At 39.6% G+C, this 22889-nt stretch overlaps 1 protein-coding gene across 1 annotated transcript; it reads left to right on the top strand.

The window, feature by feature from the left end:
• The first annotated feature begins 5828 nt into the window (after positions 1-5828).
• Positions 5829-13368, top strand: LOC116252580 (malate dehydrogenase, glyoxysomal-like). The gene is made up of 9 exons (XM_031626939.2): positions 5829-5987; positions 6093-6311; positions 7717-8031; positions 8215-8304; positions 8440-8523; positions 12463-12498; positions 12587-12676; positions 12758-12852; positions 12988-13368. Exons 1-9 carry the CDS (start codon positions 5913-5915, stop codon positions 13058-13060), a joined length of 1077 nt encoding a protein of 358 aa, XP_031482799.1. The 5' UTR covers positions 5829-5912; the 3' UTR covers positions 13061-13368.
• The last annotated feature ends 9521 nt before the right edge of the window (positions 13369-22889 follow it).

Here is a 22889-nt window from a genome sequence, read left to right as displayed (position 1 = left end):
ATCTCATAGGCGCTATTTTTCTAGTGGAGTTAGGCTGAAGGGTGTTACTCAGTGCAATAATTTCATGAACTAAAAATCATAGAACAAAGTAAGAAGTAATAAAGTTTCTTGCTGGAAATCTGTTCTTGACATTCGATAACAACTCTACTCCTTCCTGAAAATGCTGTTGTATGCATGTACCAACATGTACAATTGAATGCAAAACTATGAATTAGCATACTGCCGTGTTTCTCTTAACTATTTAGACGAAGAAATTGTTTAGAAGTATGACTTTCCGCATCAATCTGCCGGAGGCTGGCCTCCCACCTTCGTTAATGAAATATTTTCAAATCAAGATCTCAATACAGAAAGAATTAAGCAACAAAAAGAGACAACCACCAGAAACAGAGGCATCCAGAACCAGAGGGGTGACCAAAATAGACAAGAAAAGAACAGGACGACACCAGAAAAAAGAGGCAACAAGGGGCAGAGAAAGTCAAGAACTGCGTCTTGTGATCATCTTAGCGTGATTCTTTGGTGGGAACTGTCGACGGGCCGATCTTCTTTGTTGATGGAGCTCAAGAAATGTTTCAAAGTTTCAATCGAGTACGAATTTACAAACCATAAGAAACAAAGTCTTCTAGTGCCAATCATCGGATTCGAGTACCAAAAGGATCATGAAGCTGCCGTGAATCGCTTTCTCTAGAAAAAGAAATCACGTCTTAGATGTTTCTGTAATTATGAGTATTTTGTCATCTTCTCTCCAATCTTAAGCAAGTTGCCTTTGAAACATCCATCTAATCAACATAGTTTTGCATCTAACAATCACATTGACCTTGTTTTGAGCTTAGCCTCCTTAATTTTAATTTCCCAAATATAAGGTGCTTCTAGAAGGAAAGGAAAAAACTTTACTTTGGTCATGAATAAGTATGAGGAAAAAACTATCTCTTCTACAGGAAATTTGTTTTCATTGTCTGCTATAGGAAGCCCACAGCTGAATTAAATGCTGTATAGCCTCCCATCTTGACCATCAAAGAAAAATAGTTTTATATAAGTTGTATCAATTTCTTGCCTTTCCCACTAGAGCTGTATCACACAATCATGACTTGTGCAAATACCGTTCCTTATTAAATTAATTTCATAGTTTTCAAATCAAAGCATAAGTCATATCCATATTCTTAATTGGGATTCTTATAGCAGTCAGTCACATACACGCAAGGCATTCTTTCTCCCACAACCATGTTCATTAACTTTGGCGCATATTTCTTCACCATCAAAGGCCTCGAAAAGAATCAGATCGGATTCAGATTTAAGATTTTACGTCTGATTGATTCAGATTCAGATTCGGATAACATAAATATACAATAGGATTTAGATCGGATTTTTTAAAATAAATATCATATACTTAGTGCTTTTACATTTTGAAAATCGGTCGCAAACTTCGGATCCGGTTTCAGATCTGAATGTAAAAATGAGATTTGGATTGGATTCAGATTATGATATTGGATTTTGGATTCAAATTTAGATATAACTTTTCTTTATTCGTATTTGAATCCGAATGTGTGAATATCCAAAAAAAGTATATATAGTTAAGAGTATATCTGATGCAAATTCGATCTGTTGACATCCTTATTGAAGGGTGGGGGAGAAGGCTTCACCTTTCTTCGCACAGTGGCTTCCACTCACTTAATCTCTAATTCAATAAAGGAAGATAGAGTGACAAGGATGATATGGAGGATGGAAATGAGGAGGATGTGATCAGAGTTTTGTTCAAGGCTGACACCACCAAACGATATGAACAAATTCACTCCTGAGAAAGCGTATAGAAAAAATAACAAATGGCTTCTCCATTGTTTGCCTAGTAGGGCGTCTGGATCAAAGTATTCAGTGATTTTTTTGAACATATGTTTCAAAGGATACAACATATACTCCTATTAACAAATGCCCTAGAAGAGAATGGAGGAGAACCTATCCTGGATTGAGACATTATCCTTGTCCATTCAAAACATTATTGATCACATGATCTTCACATTAATGAAGAGCTCAATTCGTTAGCAGTAGTATGTTGTTCTTTGCACTAGGCAATTTGGTTCACGCAGAATTATACATGGTTTTCTCTACAGCATGTCCCTTCAGTCTCACCCTGAGTGAAGAACCATGTGAAAGTACTCATCCTTAATCTTATAGCACTAAGATTCAACCATTAATTGAGGCGTCATTAATCAAGTTGATCATCAGTTTATATGTCTTGGAGATGAACTTTAATTGGAACGGAATGGGAAAACAGAAGTTTTTGTCTCGTTATTGCAGCCAGCCACATCACGGCTTCAGCTTCCACTGGGCTTCCTCCATTAAAGTTAAGACGATGGACTTCGTCTTTCAATGCAAGGCTGCTTGGGATTAAAGTTAAAGACTATTTAAAAAAAAAATGTATCTCTCCACTGACTTGAAGAAATAACAAAACATGCAGAAGAAGTGGAAGAAGGCAGATGATTCACTATAAATCGGAAGCATTCCTCACTTGCCCATGTTAATGAATTGACCACATTTCTCACCCCGAACCAAGAAACACCTTGAGTCATTGATCTTCTGCATATAACCACTCTCTGCTGACCATTATAGATCCAACAGATACATTCACAAACAAAGTCTACTGTGTTCAAACACAATTTAGGATCTGACCTGATACCTGATCACAAGCCATTTCATTCATGTGAGTATATATCCAAGAAGAATTATTCACAATAAGGTGAAAGTCCTTCCACATAATTCGACATAAGACTGGACAGCAAGTCTTCTTACCACCATGAATTCCCTCATTTCTTTCCTTCCATATCACCCATATGATCTTTGGAAAAAACAAACACCAGCATTTCTGTACCCAACTAGAAATAAACATCTTTCCCCTCCACCATGAAAATAGGTTGTGTAAAGATGAACATAAGGGCAACTTCACATTAAATCGTTTAGCAGTATACTTTCTCAAGGCGACTGAAAAAGAGCGCTTAACAAATAGGTGATCCAAGTTCTCCACATCCCTTTTGCATAACACACATCCACTAACCACAGGAATCCCAAAGTGCATTAGCCTATCATGAGTTAAAATCTTTCCTTCCAATGCTGAAAAACAAACACCATTTGGCCCTAGGAATGGCATGACAGTCCCAGATAGCAGTCTGTCACTCCTCCACTGGTTGACGTTCCCTTATTTTTTCATACATGTTCCTCACTCACATAGACAAAGCATCTTCAGAACTCCATATAAGCTTATCCTCAGTCCCACAAAGGTAAGAGTGATTAATCACTTGTCTGATCCAAACAGAACCAAGTGGAGCAAGATTATTGATCTGAAAACATTGTAATGTATCAAAAACACTCCATTTAAGAAAATGATCAGGTCTACAATTGCGCCGAGAACCACTCAGGTAGAAAAGCACCCCCAGTCTCAATTGTCTAGAAAAAAACTCACTTGAAAACTTCTTTCAACCTTCCACTGAATCAAATGACCCACCTCATTCCAGCCCCAAAGCATGCCCCTCCAACTGAAGGAGATACCATGAGCACTACCACACGTCCATAAGCTTTTACAGTTCAGGTGTTTCTCCTTAACATAAGAGGACCACAGACCATCAGACTTAAATGTTCTAAGAGCAAAAATAATCATACAAACTTTATTGAAAGTCCCAAGATTGAAGAATCCCATCCCTCCTTCTGATGTCAGACCACATAGTATATTCCACCTTAAGACATGAATCCTTCTGCAGTCATCTTGGTCACCCTAGAAAAAATAAGCACAATCTCTAGATAAAGCCACCAACCACATAGTTGAGAAGTTTGACACACGACATCTAGTAGCCTATGGAAGATTTCAGAACTGATTTTATCAACCATGCTCTACCAGAATATGATAAAAGTTTGCTTTTCCATAAGGCTAGCTTCTTAGTTACCTTTTCTCTCAAAGGATCACAATAATGAGTCAATGAATGCCTAAGTATTTAATAGCCAAACTAGCACAAGTCCACCCTAAGAACTGTTCGAACTCAGAAATGAGTCTAGAGTCAACATTAAACTGCACAAAGCTAGACTTAGAAAGATTTACTTCCAACCCTGTAGTGTCTGCAAATTCTTCCATAATGAGTCTTATAGCTGACAGAGAATCTCTTTCAGCATTAGAACTGATAATCAAATCATCTGCAATGAATGCCCCTGGTGAAATCAAATCAATCCCTATGACTTTTGGAACACAAACTAAACTGAATCTCTTCTCAAAATTCAATCATCGAGCCAACATTTGCATCACCAAAATAAAGATAAAGGGGGTTCAAAATGCATTCTGAATTGAATATTTCTTAAGAATTTTTCTCAAGTGCACAATGGTGAAAACATACTACAATTTGGTGTATGCATAACCAAAGAAGGCCAAAATTTACTGAAGCCGTATGAATTTTCATCTGGGTCGTTGCTATTAGCTAAGGTTTCAATTCGAGATTGATTTGAAAGCAAACAGGTAAATCGATCATTGTTGCGAGTTTCTTCTTTCCCTTGCCAAGAAAAAGCTGACACCAATATCGGTGGCCGCGGATCCACCATAGGCAAATTGAGAACCATTATCTAACATTTAACGAGATGATGGGCGCGTTTAATTTGGAGGAGTAGAAGAACCAGTGCAGGAGTGTTCACATTTATAAACCATGTATATGGACTTCCATGTGGATCTACAATATTCTCTGCTGCTTTATATGATACTTATCTGAAGAGCTTCGTGATGAAAAAGCTATCAAATGGCTATAACTAGAGTTGTATAACAAGTCGAGCCAATTCTTGCTCCAGTCGAACTTGCTTAGTTAAGCTTGATTAAGTTTGAGCTCCAACTTATAAATGAGTCAAGTTCAAGTTACATGAACTCGGCCACGATTAAACTCAAGAAAGCTTGTTTAATCTGGATTACTTTTTTCTTTTGCAATTAACTAAGAAAAGAGATCGAATCAATTGAGGACATTGATAAATGAGCTTAGCCGAGGAACTCGAACCAGGACCCAGTCTATCGAGTTGACATTGAACTGACCTTGTATACCTCGACTCAAGCTCGAGCCGAGTAATGTATGACTTGAGTCGAGTCGAGCTACAGCCCTAAGGATATCATCTCTTAAGATATCGAAGTACTTCCACCGATGCTGCAACATCTCAAGTCCAAGAAGAAGCTCGGCATCTGTCGGTTCCTCCTGCCAAGATCACATCATCTGCCTTCACTGGTTGTTCATCACTCAAATGTCTGGACAATGATGTCCAATCCCCAAATACGGGAGTCGAGTTAAAGAGAGCCACAACGACCGGATAAGCACCTTCGGTTCAGTCCACTTCTTTAGCCCAGTATCTAGATCCACGATCCACTCTCCCTTGGCGTAAAGAATTACCCCCAGCGCTGCCACAATTCACCATTATACCCTATCTTTGTCCATTTTCTTGGAGGTGATAATAGCTTATCTTTTCTCCTCGATGGATTTGGGGTTGCAAGTTTGTGTTTGGGAAGAATGGCTTCAGCGGTGCCTTGGTCTATATTGATATAAAGGTTCATTCATTGTATCGGAAATATGAACGATACGTCATACTGGCCGATACAATAGATCAAACATTTTAAGAGTAGAGAAAAAAAATAAATAATTTTAATCGAGTTTCCTACAGTAGTTCATTCTCAGCGCCGATACGGGGCGTATCTCCAGTCGTTCGTATCGAACCGGAAACAAGGTTTGAGTTTCATGTTCTGCCAATAATGGCGTTTCCGTAATTGAAGAGAAACAGGGATGCCCTTCTCGGGTTCCCCCTCACTCCCTTGGGACGCTCATAGATGAAAATCGAAGTCGCCACGCAACGCACTCTTCCCAGTTGCTTGCAGGCAGTAGCAAAGAAGCAGGGAAAGGAGGAGGAAGGCGAAGATGCAGCAGCAGAGCGAAGAGGCCCTTCAACGCATAGCGAGAATTTCAGGCCACCTTAACCCTCCAAGCCTCCAGGTGGGCGATCTGATCGTGTGGAATCGATCGAATTCTTTGTCGAATTTGGGTATTTAGTACAACTATTGAATTGATTGTTTGATGGTGTTCTGTTTGTTGGGGAAGGGGAGGGGAGGATGGAGCTCGCTGAGGAGAGAGGAGTGCAGAGCAAAAGGTGGAGCTCCGGGTTTCAAGGTGGCAATCCTCGGCGCTGCTGGTGGAATCGGCCAACCTCTCTCCCTGCTATTGAAGATGAACCCCCTTGTGTCCCTTCTCCATCTTTACGATGTCGTCAATTCCCCTGGAGTTACCGCCGATGTCAGCCACATGGACACTTCCGCCGTGGTACTTTCTCTTCTCTCTCTCGCCAACATTTTTTTAGGTACTGCCTATTCGTGCAAGAGTTATATCCGAGAATCTCGTTCTTACCGGAGGTGCTGGTTATAACTAAGAAGGCACCCACTTGTTAGAGACGTAGTAAGGGGGCCATCAGTTCGTTTTTCTTCCAAAGTTGGCCGATTGCCATGGGAAATTTGGTTGTTTACAACATTGTGGTATATTTATAGATTGCAAAGGAATGATGCCATTTATAAAGGGGTTGATCGATATCTATATAGGTGCTTTGTTATGTTCCTTCCATTTTAACTTGCTTTTGCCCTTTGGCACTGATCAGTGCCCATCACATCTTCTATTTACCATGACTTGTTAATGACTGTTGTTTTCGTTTTCCCTCCCTAACTCCTTGTTAGGTGGCTGATAGTGTTACTACAATTCTCTCTCTCTCTCTCTCTCTCTCTCGCTTGTTGCTATGAGAGTTTAAGATCGTATGAGAACGAATCAGATGATAGTCGGAGTTGGGGGAGTGTGATTTGGTATTTGGTTTTAGGTGATGAAGAATCCATTATCCATATTGTTTCCTCTTTGTTAGTTGATCTATATAATTGGAAGACTGTGTTGTTTCCCCCTGCTTCAAAGTAGCTTAGTTCTGTTTTGCGGAAAATCTTGGAATTCGTATACAGTTTCCAGGTCGCTGGACTGATTTTTTGCTTTGTTTTGGGACATTCTGGTTACGAGTTGGTCTGATGCTCCATAGTTAATTTGGTTTAACTTGTTGATGTAGGAGATCAGGACTCCTACTTTATAATTAAAATATTGAAAATATAGTAAAACGGATTGATTGAAAGGAAAACTATGGAAGTTTGGAATGGACTTCCTTTAGCAGCTTAGATAGAAGAAGAAGACTGATTCACGAACAACCGCTAGGATGTGAAAAAGTAATGTACCACAAGGGCCTAATACTTTTGCATTGTGTTACAATGGTTATGGTGCTTCTCCTGAAAAGCTCTTGGTTTAGCAGATTTTCATGCTCAAATATGAGAATTTCTTGTTTCCTCTGTTCAATTCTTAATATTGGAAGCTTTAGAAAAAAGGTTATATTGATGCTTGGTGGTACTTGTCTGTCAATGTAATCTTCCCTTTGTGTACAAACTACAAACTGTATGCTCTTCAAAATCTGATTGCAACTGTGCATCTTCAATTTTAGAGAGTGCTTCTTTTGGTTTTCCTGTTAATATCCAGAACAGTTCAAATTATATTTCATGATTGTTTATATTCCATCATTCTATAACTGGTGAAGCATCTTTACTGGAATTTTGTTGTCAAGGTTTATCCTTATCTTTTAGCTTATTCACAGAAACTTAAAGGTCCCTTTCTTTGTCTCCGTTTACGCTGTTTCTGTTCTGGGTTTCAGGTTCGTGGATTTTTGGGACAGGACAAACTGAAAGATGCCCTTACAGGGATGGACCTTGTTATTATACCAGCAGGTGTCCCTAGGAAGCCAGGCATGACTAGGGATGATTTGTTTAACATAAATGCTGGGATTGTTAGGACACTTATCGAAGGCGTTTCCAAGTACTGTCCTTATGCTGTTATTAACTTGATTAGCAACCCTGTAAATTCAACTGTGCCAATTGCTGCTGAGGTCTTAAAGAAGGCAGGCACATATGATCCTAAGCGTCTTCTGGGTGTGACAACACTTGATGTTGTGCGAGCAAATACATTTGTGGTACTCCTTTCTTGCCTGTTTTGAATTTTGATTTTGTGCTTCTGCAGCTGTTCATCTTTCATATACCATACGTGCTTGTTTTGGAATCTCATTGATATCTGTTGTTGATGGATAAAATTTTCATGTTGCCTGTACCAGATTGTAAAATGTTTCTTCTTCTCCTTCACTTTTTCGTTTGGGCAGGCTGAAGTATTGGGCATTGATCCTACAAACGTAGATGTTCCTGTCATTGGTGGACATGCTGGTGTGACAATCCTACCTCTCCTTTCACAGGTTATTGAGATTGCACAAATTGCATTGGCTTGTCATTTTATCTTATATTTGATTCATTTGTATTAGGCTATTGTTCTCCTTATAGTGCTGCTAGAGTTTATCTTTCTTAGTAATCATTTTGGATAATCCATGCAGGTGAAACCACCCTCTTCTTTCACTCCTGAGGAAATTCATTACTTGACCAATCGCATCCAAAATGGAGGAACAGAAGTTGTCGAGGTGATGTATCTCTTGAGGAAATTTGACTTATATGTCTTCGTTTGCAATTGTTTGTAGTTCAACCCAATATTGTTGGCTCTTTTTTATCAAATTGTGCTATCTAATTTGGTCATACACCTCGTTTACTAAAGCTAGCAGACCATATTCTGTAAAATTCAGCCTTCTTCCCCCCCCCCACCCCCCACCAAAAAAAAAAAAGTTCAATCCAACACATACACGCACAAAAAAGAGTGTGCTGCTTTGAGTGCACCCCATGCGCTCTAAGGTAAAAAGCAGATTTCTTATTCAATCTAGTAGCACTGATTGGTTTAGCGGATTCAACATTGTTCATTTGATGAAATCATGCTTTTAATCATGTGTTTCTTAAATCGGTCTTTCAAACCACCATATTGTGATGCATTGTCAGCCATTGGTTTCCTCCTGATACCCTTGATTTTTCCTCCTTAATATTTGATTGATGTGACCCAAAACTAACTTCTAAAATAAATTCATGATGATAAAATTTTGACGTGTTGTAAGCCATTGGTTTTTTATGCCCTTGACTGCCTCACAAATTAGATTGATGTGGATCCAAAGCTATCTTTTTATTAATATTTTGCAAAGTCGTGCTTAAATTTTGAAGAAATAACAAAAACATGCTCATATTTGCAGCTTTCATATTTGGCCACTTGCAGTTTTCTACACTCAGTGCCCTTCTTTTTTTATGTTGCCAGGCATTAGTTGTAAAATCTTTTGTATTTTTACTAAACAGACTGCAAATAACCACTCAATATTTAATGTATTTAGAAGACCTAACATTTGAAAAATTGCAAATAACCACCTGAAACTACAAACTCATTCACAAACACACGCTTCATAAATGAAAATATTAAAATATGCTTTTGAAGACTATTTTATACATAAAATAAAAATAATTTATTCCAGAATAAAAATTTCAGCAACCACGTTTTAAGTCAGTCTCCCACAATTTCATATCTGTCTCTCTTTCTCTCTCTCTCTTGCCTTTATTCTCTATAGTTGCAGAGAGAAAAGGGCGAAATCAGAGAGACTAGCAAAAACAATGTAAATTGTAATGAACTCTTTATTTGAAGGTGTTCTATTTTTTATTAAGTGTAAAACAGTCTTCTGAAACATATTTTAGTGTTTTTAATTCATGAAGCATGTGTTTGGGAATTATTTATAAAATTCAGCAGTTATTTGTAATTTCCAAACTATAGAAATGTTGTCTGTAAATATGTCAAAGTTGGGTAGTTATTTATAAAATTTGATGCACTGTAGGCCATTGTTGTTGATGTGATGAAAAAAACTATATTTTAAAATAATTTTTTGATTGGTATACCATGAAATTTTAATGCCTTGTAAGCAAAGTCCTTGACTTCCTCCTGATAAATTAGATGGATGTGGTCCAAAGCTATTGTTTATGAATATTATGTAAAACATTATTAACTTTTGAAGAAATAACAAAAAACTTGCTCATATTTGAAGCTTTCATATTTAGCCTCTTGAAGTAGAGACAAGTTGTTTTGTTTAGCTCAAATGTTTTTCTTTTATGTTGCTAAGAGTTGGGCATACTTTTTCTTTTTTACTTTTATTAAACAGACTGTAGATCATATGAGCTCTTCCACTATAGATGTTGGAAAACAACAAGAACAGGGTAGTGTGACATGCAATGACAGATGTATGAAAAACCAGAACATGGGGGAATTCCTTCGCTTAAATGGTCACATTAACATGCACAATTTGGTGTTCGTGACTTTGAGTATATGTATATATATGTGTTGGTTCTGTGTGTATGTGTAAGTGCACATCCATACACGTGCCCTCATACATGCACACACATATAATAATGAAGAGTGTATGTGTATGCATAAGCACACACATATGATAAAAGAGAGTGTTTGCTTATGCAGAAGCACACACACATCTATTCATAAACACAAAATTGTGCATGTCAATGTGACTATTTAAGGGAATGAATTCCTCATGTTCTAGTTTTTCATGCTTCTGTCATTCCATGTTATGCTACCCTGTTCTTGTTGTCTTCCAACTTTTTTTATCAAATCTATGTCACATGGGTGTGGGGTGTGAACATCTATGTGAATTATCTTAAAAAACTTGGATGCGGGCAATCACAATAAAGTTTTAAGTAAATAAAAAAAGATATTCATCCTTTTCACTCATAAAATACATATTACTATACAAAAATATGAAAATATATTACAAAATACAAACAATGAATCTGCCGTGTCTGGCCATTCGACATGGATGCCCTTTTCCAGGATTGTCTGTGTGACGGAAGATCCAATCTAATTATCATGCCTTAATCTATGACATACTATGAAAAATGCAAGAACTGCAGAACTGTTGCATTTGTGTCTCTGATGCCAGTTTTAGGAATGCATCTATTATATATCAGTTGTGACCCATGATACACAGTGATGGAGCTTGTATTCTGCATTAAGTGTAACCCATGGTGCACCCCTATTTCTTATCATACTGTACAAGGAGGATAGGAATTTGAGCATTCAACAGTCATCCGAGATGGTAGGCATGCAATTGAATAATCATTTTTTTATTTGCATGAAACAGACCCACCTGCCTCTTGGGACCCAAACTGAGAATATTACTAAGAAATCCTCTTCTTTTAGTCTAGATGATCATCATATCGCTGAGTGCTTCTGAATTTAATGTCTTGACTCTTGACATGTAGAGTTGGTCGCTGGTAATGATGACCAAAAATATATGAACAAAAAAAATTATTAACATTAGAAACTTGTCAATATGGACCATCGACTTGTTAAAGGTATTTAGAAAGATAAGTTATGTTCATCATGATCAAACTTGTGCTCTATTATAAAAATTTTTTTGCATGAATTAAGCGTAAGAGAAGTCCTATGTTAAAGTAAAGTAATGGTAGTAATAACCATCTAATAAGCCTGTTTACCCATGAGATTGCCTGATCCTATCTGCATCCTTTGCTGGTCCGACTGTCTTAAATGCCACACTGAACTCCCAACTCATGCATTTGCTGATGATTCAACCCTGGTCTTGGTTCAAATTTTGTTAATATCTTATGTCTTTAATATCATTTTATGGCATCAGGTTTATTTATTTCACTATTCTTGTTCACCATTAAAACAAAATTATTTTATTTAGTATTTATTTTTTCCATACGAGTAGTGATTCCTCTAGTACGAACATATGCGAGGCTCCTTTGTTGCAGAACTCAAAGTGCTCAAACTACGTCAATATATGCAATCTGAATGAAAATTAGCAAGCAAGTAGTAGTAACTGTCATGGCGAAAGTTATTCTTTACTTTCCATCACTGGCCAAAGTGTTATATTTTGTGTCCATGTGTTAGTAATTCCAACCTGTGACGAATATCACTGGATGAACATGTGGCAGATTGATGCTGGATTAGTTTCCTGGACAAGTTTTGCTTAGGCCAGTTTGGTTGAAGGGAAAACTAGTCAGCAAATCTGGTTCCTACTCCACTATGGGCCCCATGGGACCATTCAAGATGCACAATAGAGATTTTGATCTCCTTTTGATTCTCCAAAAGTAGAAAAGGCTAGGACTATTGGGGATTGAACAAGTGTCCAAGAAAAAGCTGGACATGTATCCAGCTGAAGTTAGTCGTGCTATCAAAGCTGACCCTTAAAGCAATGTATCCTCAATTTCAAAGAATGATGTCTAATATAACTTTATTACGTGTACCATTTTGATATACTTTAATCTACGTGCAAGTAAATATTTTTTATGCCTGTTGTCTGTTTATGATGCAACTGAAAGTGTCCTTGTGGTCAAGTGCCTGGTTCGCAGTTTCTGGTTTGGTGGTTTAGTAAGTTATCGAGAAATACAGACATGTAGATGTTCTTATTCTTACTGTCTAGACAATCCTTTATATGGCTTCAATGTGACGATGCTGCTCATTGCAGGCAAAAGCTGGAGCTGGTTCTGCAACACTGTCAATGGTCGGTGCTACTCTGACCTTTTCCGTTTCACAGTCGTTGTGTTCATTGATTGTGCTACATATACTGATCCTTATATTCATAACTACAGGCCTTTGCAGCTGCTAAGTTTGCAGATGCTTGCATGAGGGCCTTGCGGGGTGATGCTGGCATTGTTGAATGTGCATTTGTTGCCTCTGGGGTATTCTGCTGCTATTTTTCATCTCATCCTTTTATTATCTTTTGTTTTTAGCACTGCTGTAAATTGCTTTTGGTGTAACAGGTGACAGAGCTACCATTTTTTGCATCAAAGGTTCGGCTTGGGCGAAGTGGTATTGAAGAGATCTATCCTCTAGGTCCCCTTAATGAGTTTGAAAGGTACCTATACTTGGTTCAACTTTGGATGCATATATTTTTTTACTGTTCAGTGCAAGTGTGAATGAGAGAGCGAGGGAGAGAGAGAGCTATCGGGTTGAAACTTGACGTGTTCTTCTTTCCTCTTCTTTTTTACAGGGCTGGCTTAGAAAAAGCAAAGAAAGAGTTGGCAATAAGCATTGAGAAAGGAATTTCCTTTGTCAATAAATAAACTCTCCCTCTCCCTATCTGTCTCGCTCGCTTTCTCTCTTGGTAATAAAGGTTCATGGTCTAGCTGCCTCTTCATGAATGTTTGTTTAGTATGTATGTATATATATAATGCCAGAAACGGTTGCGAAATTTTCTGCCATGTCGTCACGGTACTTCAACTCGCAACCATTCTCCACCACAAGTGGAGAATAGGTGGAACGAGTGGGGCTGTGAAGGGCTTATGATAAAAGGTTATGGATCGAGTCGGCCTTGACATTGTCGCTCTTCAGCCTGACCTCTTCTTTGTAACGAGTGAGTTTGTTTTGTTTCGTTTCGCGGCTTTCTTACGAGGAACACACCTACCAAGTGGTCTAGTACAGAAAGAATTAGTCCCAGTACAAGCCTGCTGGGTTTTGCAGTCCCCTCCCTTTTTATTATAATAGAGTAACCACTCAGAATTGAAACTAACGAACAACAAACAAAACATCCCTACCAAATGTCTACAAAGAAGGCATCGGGGTCAAAAATTCATCAATCATGGGAATCCCAAACCCTGAAAGACTTAATCAGGAGACACTCTTTAATCAAGTTCAAAGTTTCAACAGCAGGTTTGCATTCGTTGAAAAAAACACGCTACTTCTATCCAGTCTTATTGAAAGATCAAGGATGACCATGGCCATGGCTGGTCTTCTTCACCTGACAGGATCCCCAATCAAACAAACAAGTAGCTTGTCCATTAGTCCTTCTGTCACATATATCTGTTGCAGAAAATCCTCTTCTCTGCACGACTGAGCACTCCTAACAAATCTCTAAGCCTATAATATGCATCGATTTTCCTCCTTTTTAATGGCATTGATTTTCATCATCACCAACTTTTGGATTGCAAAGGGACTGAACTATAATCGTCGCCTTTCCAAGAGAGGGCGGAGGATCAGATCTGATTTGCACTCCCCCCACCAAATATCAGCAGTTGGCCATGGTTTAGCTTCCGTGATTGCCCGCCTGCTTCAGAGTCACGGCCCATCGGCTCTGATAGCCTTTGGGGCTGACTCGATATTTTGTCCATACAGAAAGAAAGGTGACTCAGGTGAGGGAGGTTCTGTCCAGAGGGGGGAATGATACTGGGATGCTACCGGATCCTCTTTTGGAAGATGGAACCATGTCAGCGCCCCTGGGTTGGAAGGCGACGGGGGAAGGAGGGGGACACGGGGCGGGATCTTTCCGGAGCCAATTCCCATTTTCACAATGGAGTTTGACTGAACCACCGGGGTTGATATGAGACTACGACGGTTCTACTCGAGGGGGTGGGGTCTTGGAGCGAACTACTCATTTGCTGTGTTGCCCCCAACCCAACCGCATTTGTGGTATATAAAATGACATACAATTTGGTCAGTATTAATGACATACAATTCCAATTGATCATTTTCATTATAGTGGTCACCACAGTCTGAAGTCTCCTTCGGAGGCCCAAGCTTTCGATATTCTGGGTGGTCAGCGAAAGGTGAACAAAGGTTCATGTTGAGTCTTTTGCTTCCAAGGCGAGATGGGGAGAGGAAGAGGTGGCAAGAAGAATGGAAAGGAAGTTTCCCATTCATTCTTTTTTTTGCCCATTCATTATGACCGATGAGAGACCTCAGATCCTCCCACAGATTTCTGCTTAGCTGAAAAATCTTATATTTCTTCCTTCATGGGCCCAAGCATTCTTTTCTTTCCATAAAATCCAAACAAGCTAGGGAAGACAAGTCTCCAACCCTTATGCGCCCAGCTGGACTTGAATTTCGTTTGCCACCACCAGATTAACACCTCTCTAGAAGACACTGCCAGGTTCAGCTTAACATGACATTTATCAGCTGTGAACTTGCCACATTACAATTTTTACAAACAGATGGAGGCATGTCTCAGTGTTAATTTTGGACAAGTAGCTGTTTAGACTTTTTTTAATAGTTTATTTTTATTTTTTTCTTTCCTTTCCATCTATTAAAATCATTTCTTTTCCATCAATCCAAACATAACCTAAGGGAGGGAGAACGTGAAACCAATCACCCACAAGACACAAGATTGGGACGCTCATTGCATCGACCCATCATTATATGATAAGCTGCTGAAAACAGCACAAGAAGAAACTGAAAAAGATCTGCAATTTTTTTTCTGCCACCTTTTATGAGTGGCTGACTGGATCGGCATCGACCAACAAAAGCAACACAGGCATGATCAGGTCTTCTTAAATAGGAAAACCTGCCAACCATCGCGTTTTTCACAAACCAGCTGTCATAAAAAAACATAATTCATAAAAACCTCGTTATCTGTAATCCAGATGGACCTGATTTCACACTCCAATACCAAAAACATCGAGTTTTTTGTGTCCACCCAGACGGCCCCCAGTATTTCCTTTCGGGAGGAGAGAGACGTGGCACCTGTTTACTAGAGAGATCCCTGTTCTCTATACGATCCTGAATGAGGAGCTTCATCTCGAATGCAAGAAAAAAGCACCATATTGCTCACGGGATTGCCCCCACTATTCCATCCTACTTTCCTCCATTCGTCAGCCTACTTTTTTTTTTCCTCAGATTTTATTATAAATTCCTCCTCTGCACAAATTCGCCGCATTCTTATCTTCCCAACTATGCTTATCACTTGCTGACGAAAGTGAAATCTGAGAGACTACATGAGTGATCCAAGAGCACATTTGTTGCTTAATTCTCTTCTCCCTGTTGTTGAGCGCTTTTAACGCTAAAATTCCCCAAACCCAGTTGTTTGTACCCAATCTGATTGTTTTGCCATCACTCAGTTTCCACTGAATTAGTCATCCTCAAAAACTGAAAAAGAAACACACTCATGAATGGGACTTGGAATGGGGCAAATGAATTGAACGAACAATCTCATTTTTATAGCTGTAGATCGACATCGTGTTTTTGGAATCGATTTAAAAGCAGTCTGCATCAAGGTTTTAAGTGGGGCTTTTGTTAGGAAAAATTGTATTTTCAAACACACATTTCTAGAACATATATTTAAATAATACTATATTTTTGTTTTGGAAACTATATTCTGATTATTACATGTTCAAAATTTAATAATAAAATGCTACTTATAACGACACTGTACTTCTTGACACAAGAATGTAGTAATTTTGGGGAACATGCATTGTGAAAGCATGTAGTAAGAAACACTATTATATTTTTTCTTATCAGATGCCCTCATAAGTGATGATCATCATATTTTTAAGATTAATAAATAACACATATTGGGCAGTAAGCAAATCTTGGCACAGTTCTTGGAGGTGTTTTGTAGTATGAACACTATGTCATTTGGAACACAGTGCTTTATGAATTTGTCTTAAAGATTGTATTTTTTGAAACAACAATGTAGTAATTTTTGGGAATATGTATTGCGAAAGCATGCACTAAGAAAAGCTATTATTTTTCTCTTATCAGATGCCCTCGTAAGTGATGATCATCATATTTCTAAGATTAATAAATGACACGTATTGGGTAGTAAGCAAATCTTGGCACAGTTCTTGGATGTGTTTTGTAATATGAACACCATGTCATTTGGAACACAGTGTTCCATGAATCTGTCTTAAAGATTTGAATACATTCATGAAATAGTGTATCTCCAAAAACACACAATGTTCCCATTAAAGTTGGCACTCCCTTAGAGGATAAGGTTGTGGGGCATCTTTTGTTTTGGGAGACAATGTGCTTTCTGAAGGTTATGATCATTCACGTAGTCGAGTCCGCATTCAAACCCATCCGGTTGCCGTGAAAGTTCAGCAGCTTGCCACCTATGAGGAGTATCTTCATATTTATACAGTCAAAGTGGGCACGGCGAATCTGTTGTGAATTAGTCCAAAAAACATTGAAATTTTAAAAAGATGAATAGGAAATGTGGAGAGTAGCTACAATTAAAAGAGTAATGTCTAGTTAGAAAATCACATATAGCTTTACAAAATCAACCACCAAAGATTGAGGTCGGCCGACTGAGGCCACTTACCAATTTGGGTAGACTATGATATGACTGACATCATGTGTTTAATTTATTTAGATTCATGCATGCTCTTCTAAATCGATAATGCTATCAAATTAACATGCATTATGCAAATGAAAATTTTAATTAAACAAACATCTTAGACACAAATAACTGTAGGTTTTAATTGATGTAAAGAAAACAGATAAGTACAAAAGAAGATATACCTCTAATTTATGATTCTATTTCAATGTATGCAGATGCAAATAGTGCCCCTTGTTCAGGTAAATGTGTAGACAAATCGAAATCATATAACAAAAGAATAAAGGTCACATTTTGATGGCATCGGATCTTGGAACTGGAGTTTATTGAAAATTTTGAATGACGTCAATATGGACTTTTTAATAAATATAATTAACGCAAGTAGTGTTGTAATGTAAACAATTAAAATCAATTTTGGTATAACTAAAAAATCACAATAACTACATAACATTAGCACCGTAAGTGCTTTCTCGAACTTTGACCGTGGAAGTGTTACCAAGTGGAATTTTAATAATATTGGCAGCATGTACATCGATCTTCTTTTTTTACTACTTATATGAAGATGTGGTAAGGTAGAAAAGGTTTATCTTTGCTGCTTGTAAAGATCATCACAAGTTTGAAAGACCATAACAATGGCATACTGAGAATGACCTCAAAAGCCAAAAGCTTGCTTATACTTATACTGGTGTAGAATATGTCCCATCATAACTATGTTTATGTGAGTAGTTCTACAAGTAAGTAAATAGTTAATCTCGGGGATTCAACCTAGGCTTAGCGGGAATGCTTTTTCGGAAATAAGTTAAATATCAAAAAATTGTGTGGAAAAATATATAAATATATCTTTGAAATAAATGCTGCCGACACTTTCAATTAACTATTGTTCTAATTTATTAGCATCAAGAAAATCATTCTTGCTGATATTTAACTTATGCTATGGAGTACCAATAAATAATATAATAACAGCATAGGTTGAATACCCGACTGTAGAAAAATCAAAAAATGATTTCCAAACCAAATATATCTTTGATGGAGAATGTTGTCTCGTTTTGATAAAAAAAAAAGTAGATTGAATTTTTTTAAAGTAAAAACTTAACCATTTTTGGGCATTAATTGGTGGCAGGGTTTAGCTAGATTCGCAGGGCAAATATCAATGTTATCAAAGATGTCAGTAGAATTACCAAGCCACCAAGTTCAATTGCTATGGTGAAATTTATGTTTATATTTTTTTATATATTTGTTTATTTTTTAGAAGCTTATGTCACATGAGTGTGGATAGTGGTTCGTCCACCTTGCTTTAACAATTGTTAGTAATACTTGAGATCGTTTATTTGTTTGATTCTCATGCAGCTTATGATTATTTAGTTTTATATTATTTGCATATAAAAAAACTAAAATGTCTTTTTTTTTAAGTGAAACTTTCTTTGTTATAAAATTTTCAAGGTGATACCTTTTCTGTTTTGCTTTGAGGCTTGGATAGACATGTGCTATGTCATTCAATTCAAATATTGTACTTGACACCATTTGATCATTTGCTACCCAGCAATTTATGTGTGAGCATTAATAGTGATAATTAAGTTTGGGCATTGGGCTTGTTCCCCTATGTCTGGGAGTCTGTATAGTCATTTGTTTTGTTTTGCATTGTGTTTCATTTGCTTATGTTTTGCTTATGTTGAGTCATTTGCTTATGCATGTTTACTTGTAAGGGAGTAACCTCTCATCGGTCTAAGTATCAAGTATTGAGATTTCTTGTTTTGGGTGGTCGGGATCATTCTCCTTGCTTATCTTTCTCGTGATGTACTAATTTTCCAAGCGAATACATTGCGAGATTTCTTTATTTACAAGCATTCTTTATACATTCGTTTTCTTAAACTACTTTTGCGCCCCGTGCAGCGGTTTAAAGGCTTGCGGCAATTACGTTCTTGCCGCGCCGCACGGGCCGAAGTTGTCAGCCCGTGACAACAGGTATCAGAGCCCAGGTTCGACAATCTAGGGAAGCGGTTGGATAGTCGGTGTAGAACTACACGCCGACGATCGTTGATCGAAGAGGTAGAAGCCCTAGCGACTCAATACAATATGCAAAGTACCAAGGGCAAGGGGGTAGCCCATTCTGACGAGATGGGTACATCCCAGGGTTAGGAAGACCTGACCGAGATGGTGAACAAGCTGGCTACCGACGTAACTACTCATGAAGAAGCGTTGAGTTTTGCAGCTGAGTCCTTCAGGGAAATGAAGGACGAGATGAAGGTACTGCGGAACAAGTGGCCGACCTAGTGGCCATGAATCGGGTGACCGCGTTACAGGCTGAAGTCAAGGAACTTCAGGTAAAGAACCGCACACTACAGCGACAGATCTCTGTAGGTGGAGGTGACGATCGGCCAGCGAGGGTCGACGTTCAGAGACCAGCTAAATACAACGAAACTCGGGATAGTCAAGTGATCGACAACTTTTTATTCCAAGTAGAGTATTACCTGGACTTGCAAGGTGTTATGGGGGACGACCTTCAAGTCAAGACTATGGCTATGTTGCTAGAGGACGATGTTGTGGCATGGTGAAGAAGGAAAAGGCTCGACATTCAGAAGGGGATCTGCACAATAGACACTTTCGATGATTTTCAGTGAGAGTTAAGAACTTACTTCATGCCCCCGAATGCGACACGCCATGCCTATCGGATGGTTGGTAAACTGAAACATACCGGATCCTTGCGAGATTACGTGAGGGCCTATCAAAGGCTGATGTTAGATGTGTCAGATATGCAAGAACAAGATAAATTGAACTGGTTTATTTTGGGACTTCGGTCGTGGGCACAATCCAAAGTGAAAAGGAGTAATCCAGAGACCTTGGAAGATGCTTATGTGGTAGCAGAACGTTTGGCTGATACTCAGCGCAAGAGCTACACTAATGCCTTCAAGCCGTCGAAGAAGCCTGACCATGGAGGAAAGAAAGATGATCGAAGGGAACGGAAAGATGAACCATCAACTCAGCGCCAAGTCGAAAGAAGAACTTTCTTTCGCAGAAACGACAACTCTCAGAATAGAGTGTTGAAATGTTGGTTTTGCGATGGTAATCACTTAAGGAGGTAATGTCTAAAGCGTGTAAACAGGGACAATCAAGCAAGCTCTTTAAGGCAATCTACTAATGTGGCACAAGGTGAAGAAGGGGAAGGACCAAAGATAGGTGCACTTCAACTTTTGAATAACATAAAAAGGGGGGAAAAAGTGAAGGTGACAGCGACACCTTCTAACGAGCTCATGTACTTGAAAATCCTGGTAAATGGAAGGTCTACCCTGGCTATGGTAGACACGGAAGCCACACATAACTTTGTCTCAGTCGAGAAGACTAGGCCTAACCCTTTTGAGGAGAGAGTTACGCATGAAGGCGGTGAACTCAGAGGCCAAACCCATCCACGGAGTGGCCCGTGATGCGGTTGTGAAGATTGAGAGTTCATTAGGAAGGACCAACTTCTCGGTGGTCCCGATGGATGATTTCCAGATGATCCTAGGCATGGAGCTCCTCAGTACAGCGAAAATGGTTCCAATGCCACACCTACACAGTATCAGTATCATGGACGAGAAGTCCCCTTGTATGGTTCCAGTAACATCGATAAAGAGGGATAAGGGCAAAGCCGCAATGATATCTGCCCTTCAGTTGAATAAAGGCCTCAAACACGGCGAAGAGACATATTTGGTGACAATCAGGGAAGTGACTAATGACTCCCCTGGTTTGGTCCCAGAGGCGCTTGCGCCTGTCTTAGCGAAATTCGCAGGAATAATGCCTGCGGAGCTCCCTAGACGGCTGCCACCTCGACGTGAGGTGGATCATGCCATCGAACTCCTTCCTGGTGCCAAATCCCCGGCCATGGCACCATATCGAATGGCCCCTGTAGAATTAAGAGAACTTCGGCGACAGTTGGACGAGATGCTATCTGGAGGTATAATCAGACCCTCCAAAGCTCCTTTTGGTGCACCAGTGTTATTCCAAGCGAAGCATGACGGTTCCAAAAGGTTATGTGTGGATTATCGAGCGTTGAACAAGGTAACGGTGAAAAACAAATACCCCTTACATCAACTGGGCGAAGCTCAAGTGTTTTCCAAGTTAGACCTCAGATCAGGATATTGGCAAGTACGGATTGTTGATGGCGACGAGCCATAGACCACTTGTGTCACTCACTACGGTGCCTTTGAATTCTTGGTAATGCCGTTCGGGTTGACGAATGCCCCAGCCACTTTTTCGACTCTAATGAACAAGATATTCTATCCGTACTTAGATAAGTTCGTGGTAGTCTATATTGATGACATTGTAGTGTACAACAGCTCCATGAGGGACCATGTGGAACACTTGCGGACAGTGTTCAAGGTATTGGAGGAAAATGAACTCTATGTGAAGCGCGAGAAGTGCCTATTCGGCCAACCGAAAATCAGTTTTCTCGGTCACATTGTGGGAAAAGGTCAGCTGCGAATGGACACAGAAAAGGTGAGGGCAATTCAAGACTGGAAACCGCCAACCAATGTACCAGAACTACGTTCTTTTCTCGGTTTGGTAAATTACTATCGACGATTCATTGATGGGTATTCTTTGATAACTGCGCCTCTCACTGATTTGCTAAAGAAAAACCGAACTTGGGCTTGGGAAGAGCTTGAAGAAGATGCCTTCGAGAAGTTGAAGAGGGCCCTGACGCAGGAGCCTGTGCTCAGGTTGCCCGACCACACAAGGAAATTTGAAGTCCACACGGATGCATTTGTTTTTGCCATTGGAGGAGTTTTGATGCAGGAAGGTCATCCAGTCGCCTATGAGAGTCGAAAGCTGAAAGACGCGAAGCGACGGTACTCCGTGCACGAAAGGGAAATGACGGCCATTATTCATTGTCTTCGCACATGGAGGCATTACTTATTGGGGTCTCAATTCGTGGTAAAGACTGATAACGTAGCCACAAGCTACTTCCAGACTCAAAAGAAGTTGAGTCCGAAGCAGACTCGATGGCAGGAATTCCTTGCAGAATTCGATTTCGCCTTGGAGTACAAGGAAAGGAAGACAAACGTCGTAGCCGATGCACTGAGTCGGAAGGCGGAGTTGGCAGCTACCCGAACAACATCATCCGAAGCGTAACTCGAGGGTGCTCTTCTCGGGCGGATTCGAGAAGGCATGAAGCAGGACCCAGTGGCCAAGCACTTGGTCGAAACAACGAAGGCGGGAAAGACGCGACGATTCTGGCTATAAGATGGACCTTTGATGGCAAAGGGCAGACAAGTGTTCGTGCCTAGATGGGGAAATCTCCGACGAGAGTTGCTGAAGGAGTGTCATGACTCGTTGTGGGCTGGCTATCTTGGCCAGGAGCGGACACTGGCACTGCTCGAACGTGGCTACTACTGGCCACAGATGCGCGACGATGTTGAAGCCTATGTGAAAACATGCTTGATCTGTCAGCAGGACATGGGAACAAACCAGAAGCCTGCCGGTCTCCTGGAGCCTCTTCCTATTCCAGAACGTCCGTGGGAATGCCTCTCCATGAACTTCATGGTTAGCTTGTCCAAAGTTGACGGCTTCAGTTCCATCCTTGTGGTTGGGGATAGATTTTCAAAGTATGCCACCTTCATCCCAGGCTCTAAAGAATGTCCTGCGGAGAAGACGGCAGAGCTGTTCGTGAAGCATATAGTCAAGCATTGGGGCGTGCCGAAAAGCATTTTCAGTGATCGGGACGCTCGCTTCACAGGAAAATTTTGGCGCGAAGTATTTCGTTTGTTGGGTTCGGATTTATTATTCTCAACAAGTTTCCACTCTCAAACGGACGGCCAAACTGAACGAATCAACGGATTGTTGGAACAATACCTTCGACACTATGTCAGCACGAA

The sequence above is a fragment of the Nymphaea colorata genome, chromosome 4, assembly GCF_008831285.2.
Source record: "Nymphaea colorata isolate Beijing-Zhang1983 chromosome 4, ASM883128v2, whole genome shotgun sequence".
Classification (NCBI taxonomy): Eukaryota; Viridiplantae; Streptophyta; class Magnoliopsida; order Nymphaeales; family Nymphaeaceae; genus Nymphaea; species Nymphaea colorata.
The sequence above is the reverse complement of the archived record's forward strand: the minus strand, read 5'-3'. Positions and strand labels throughout refer to the sequence as shown.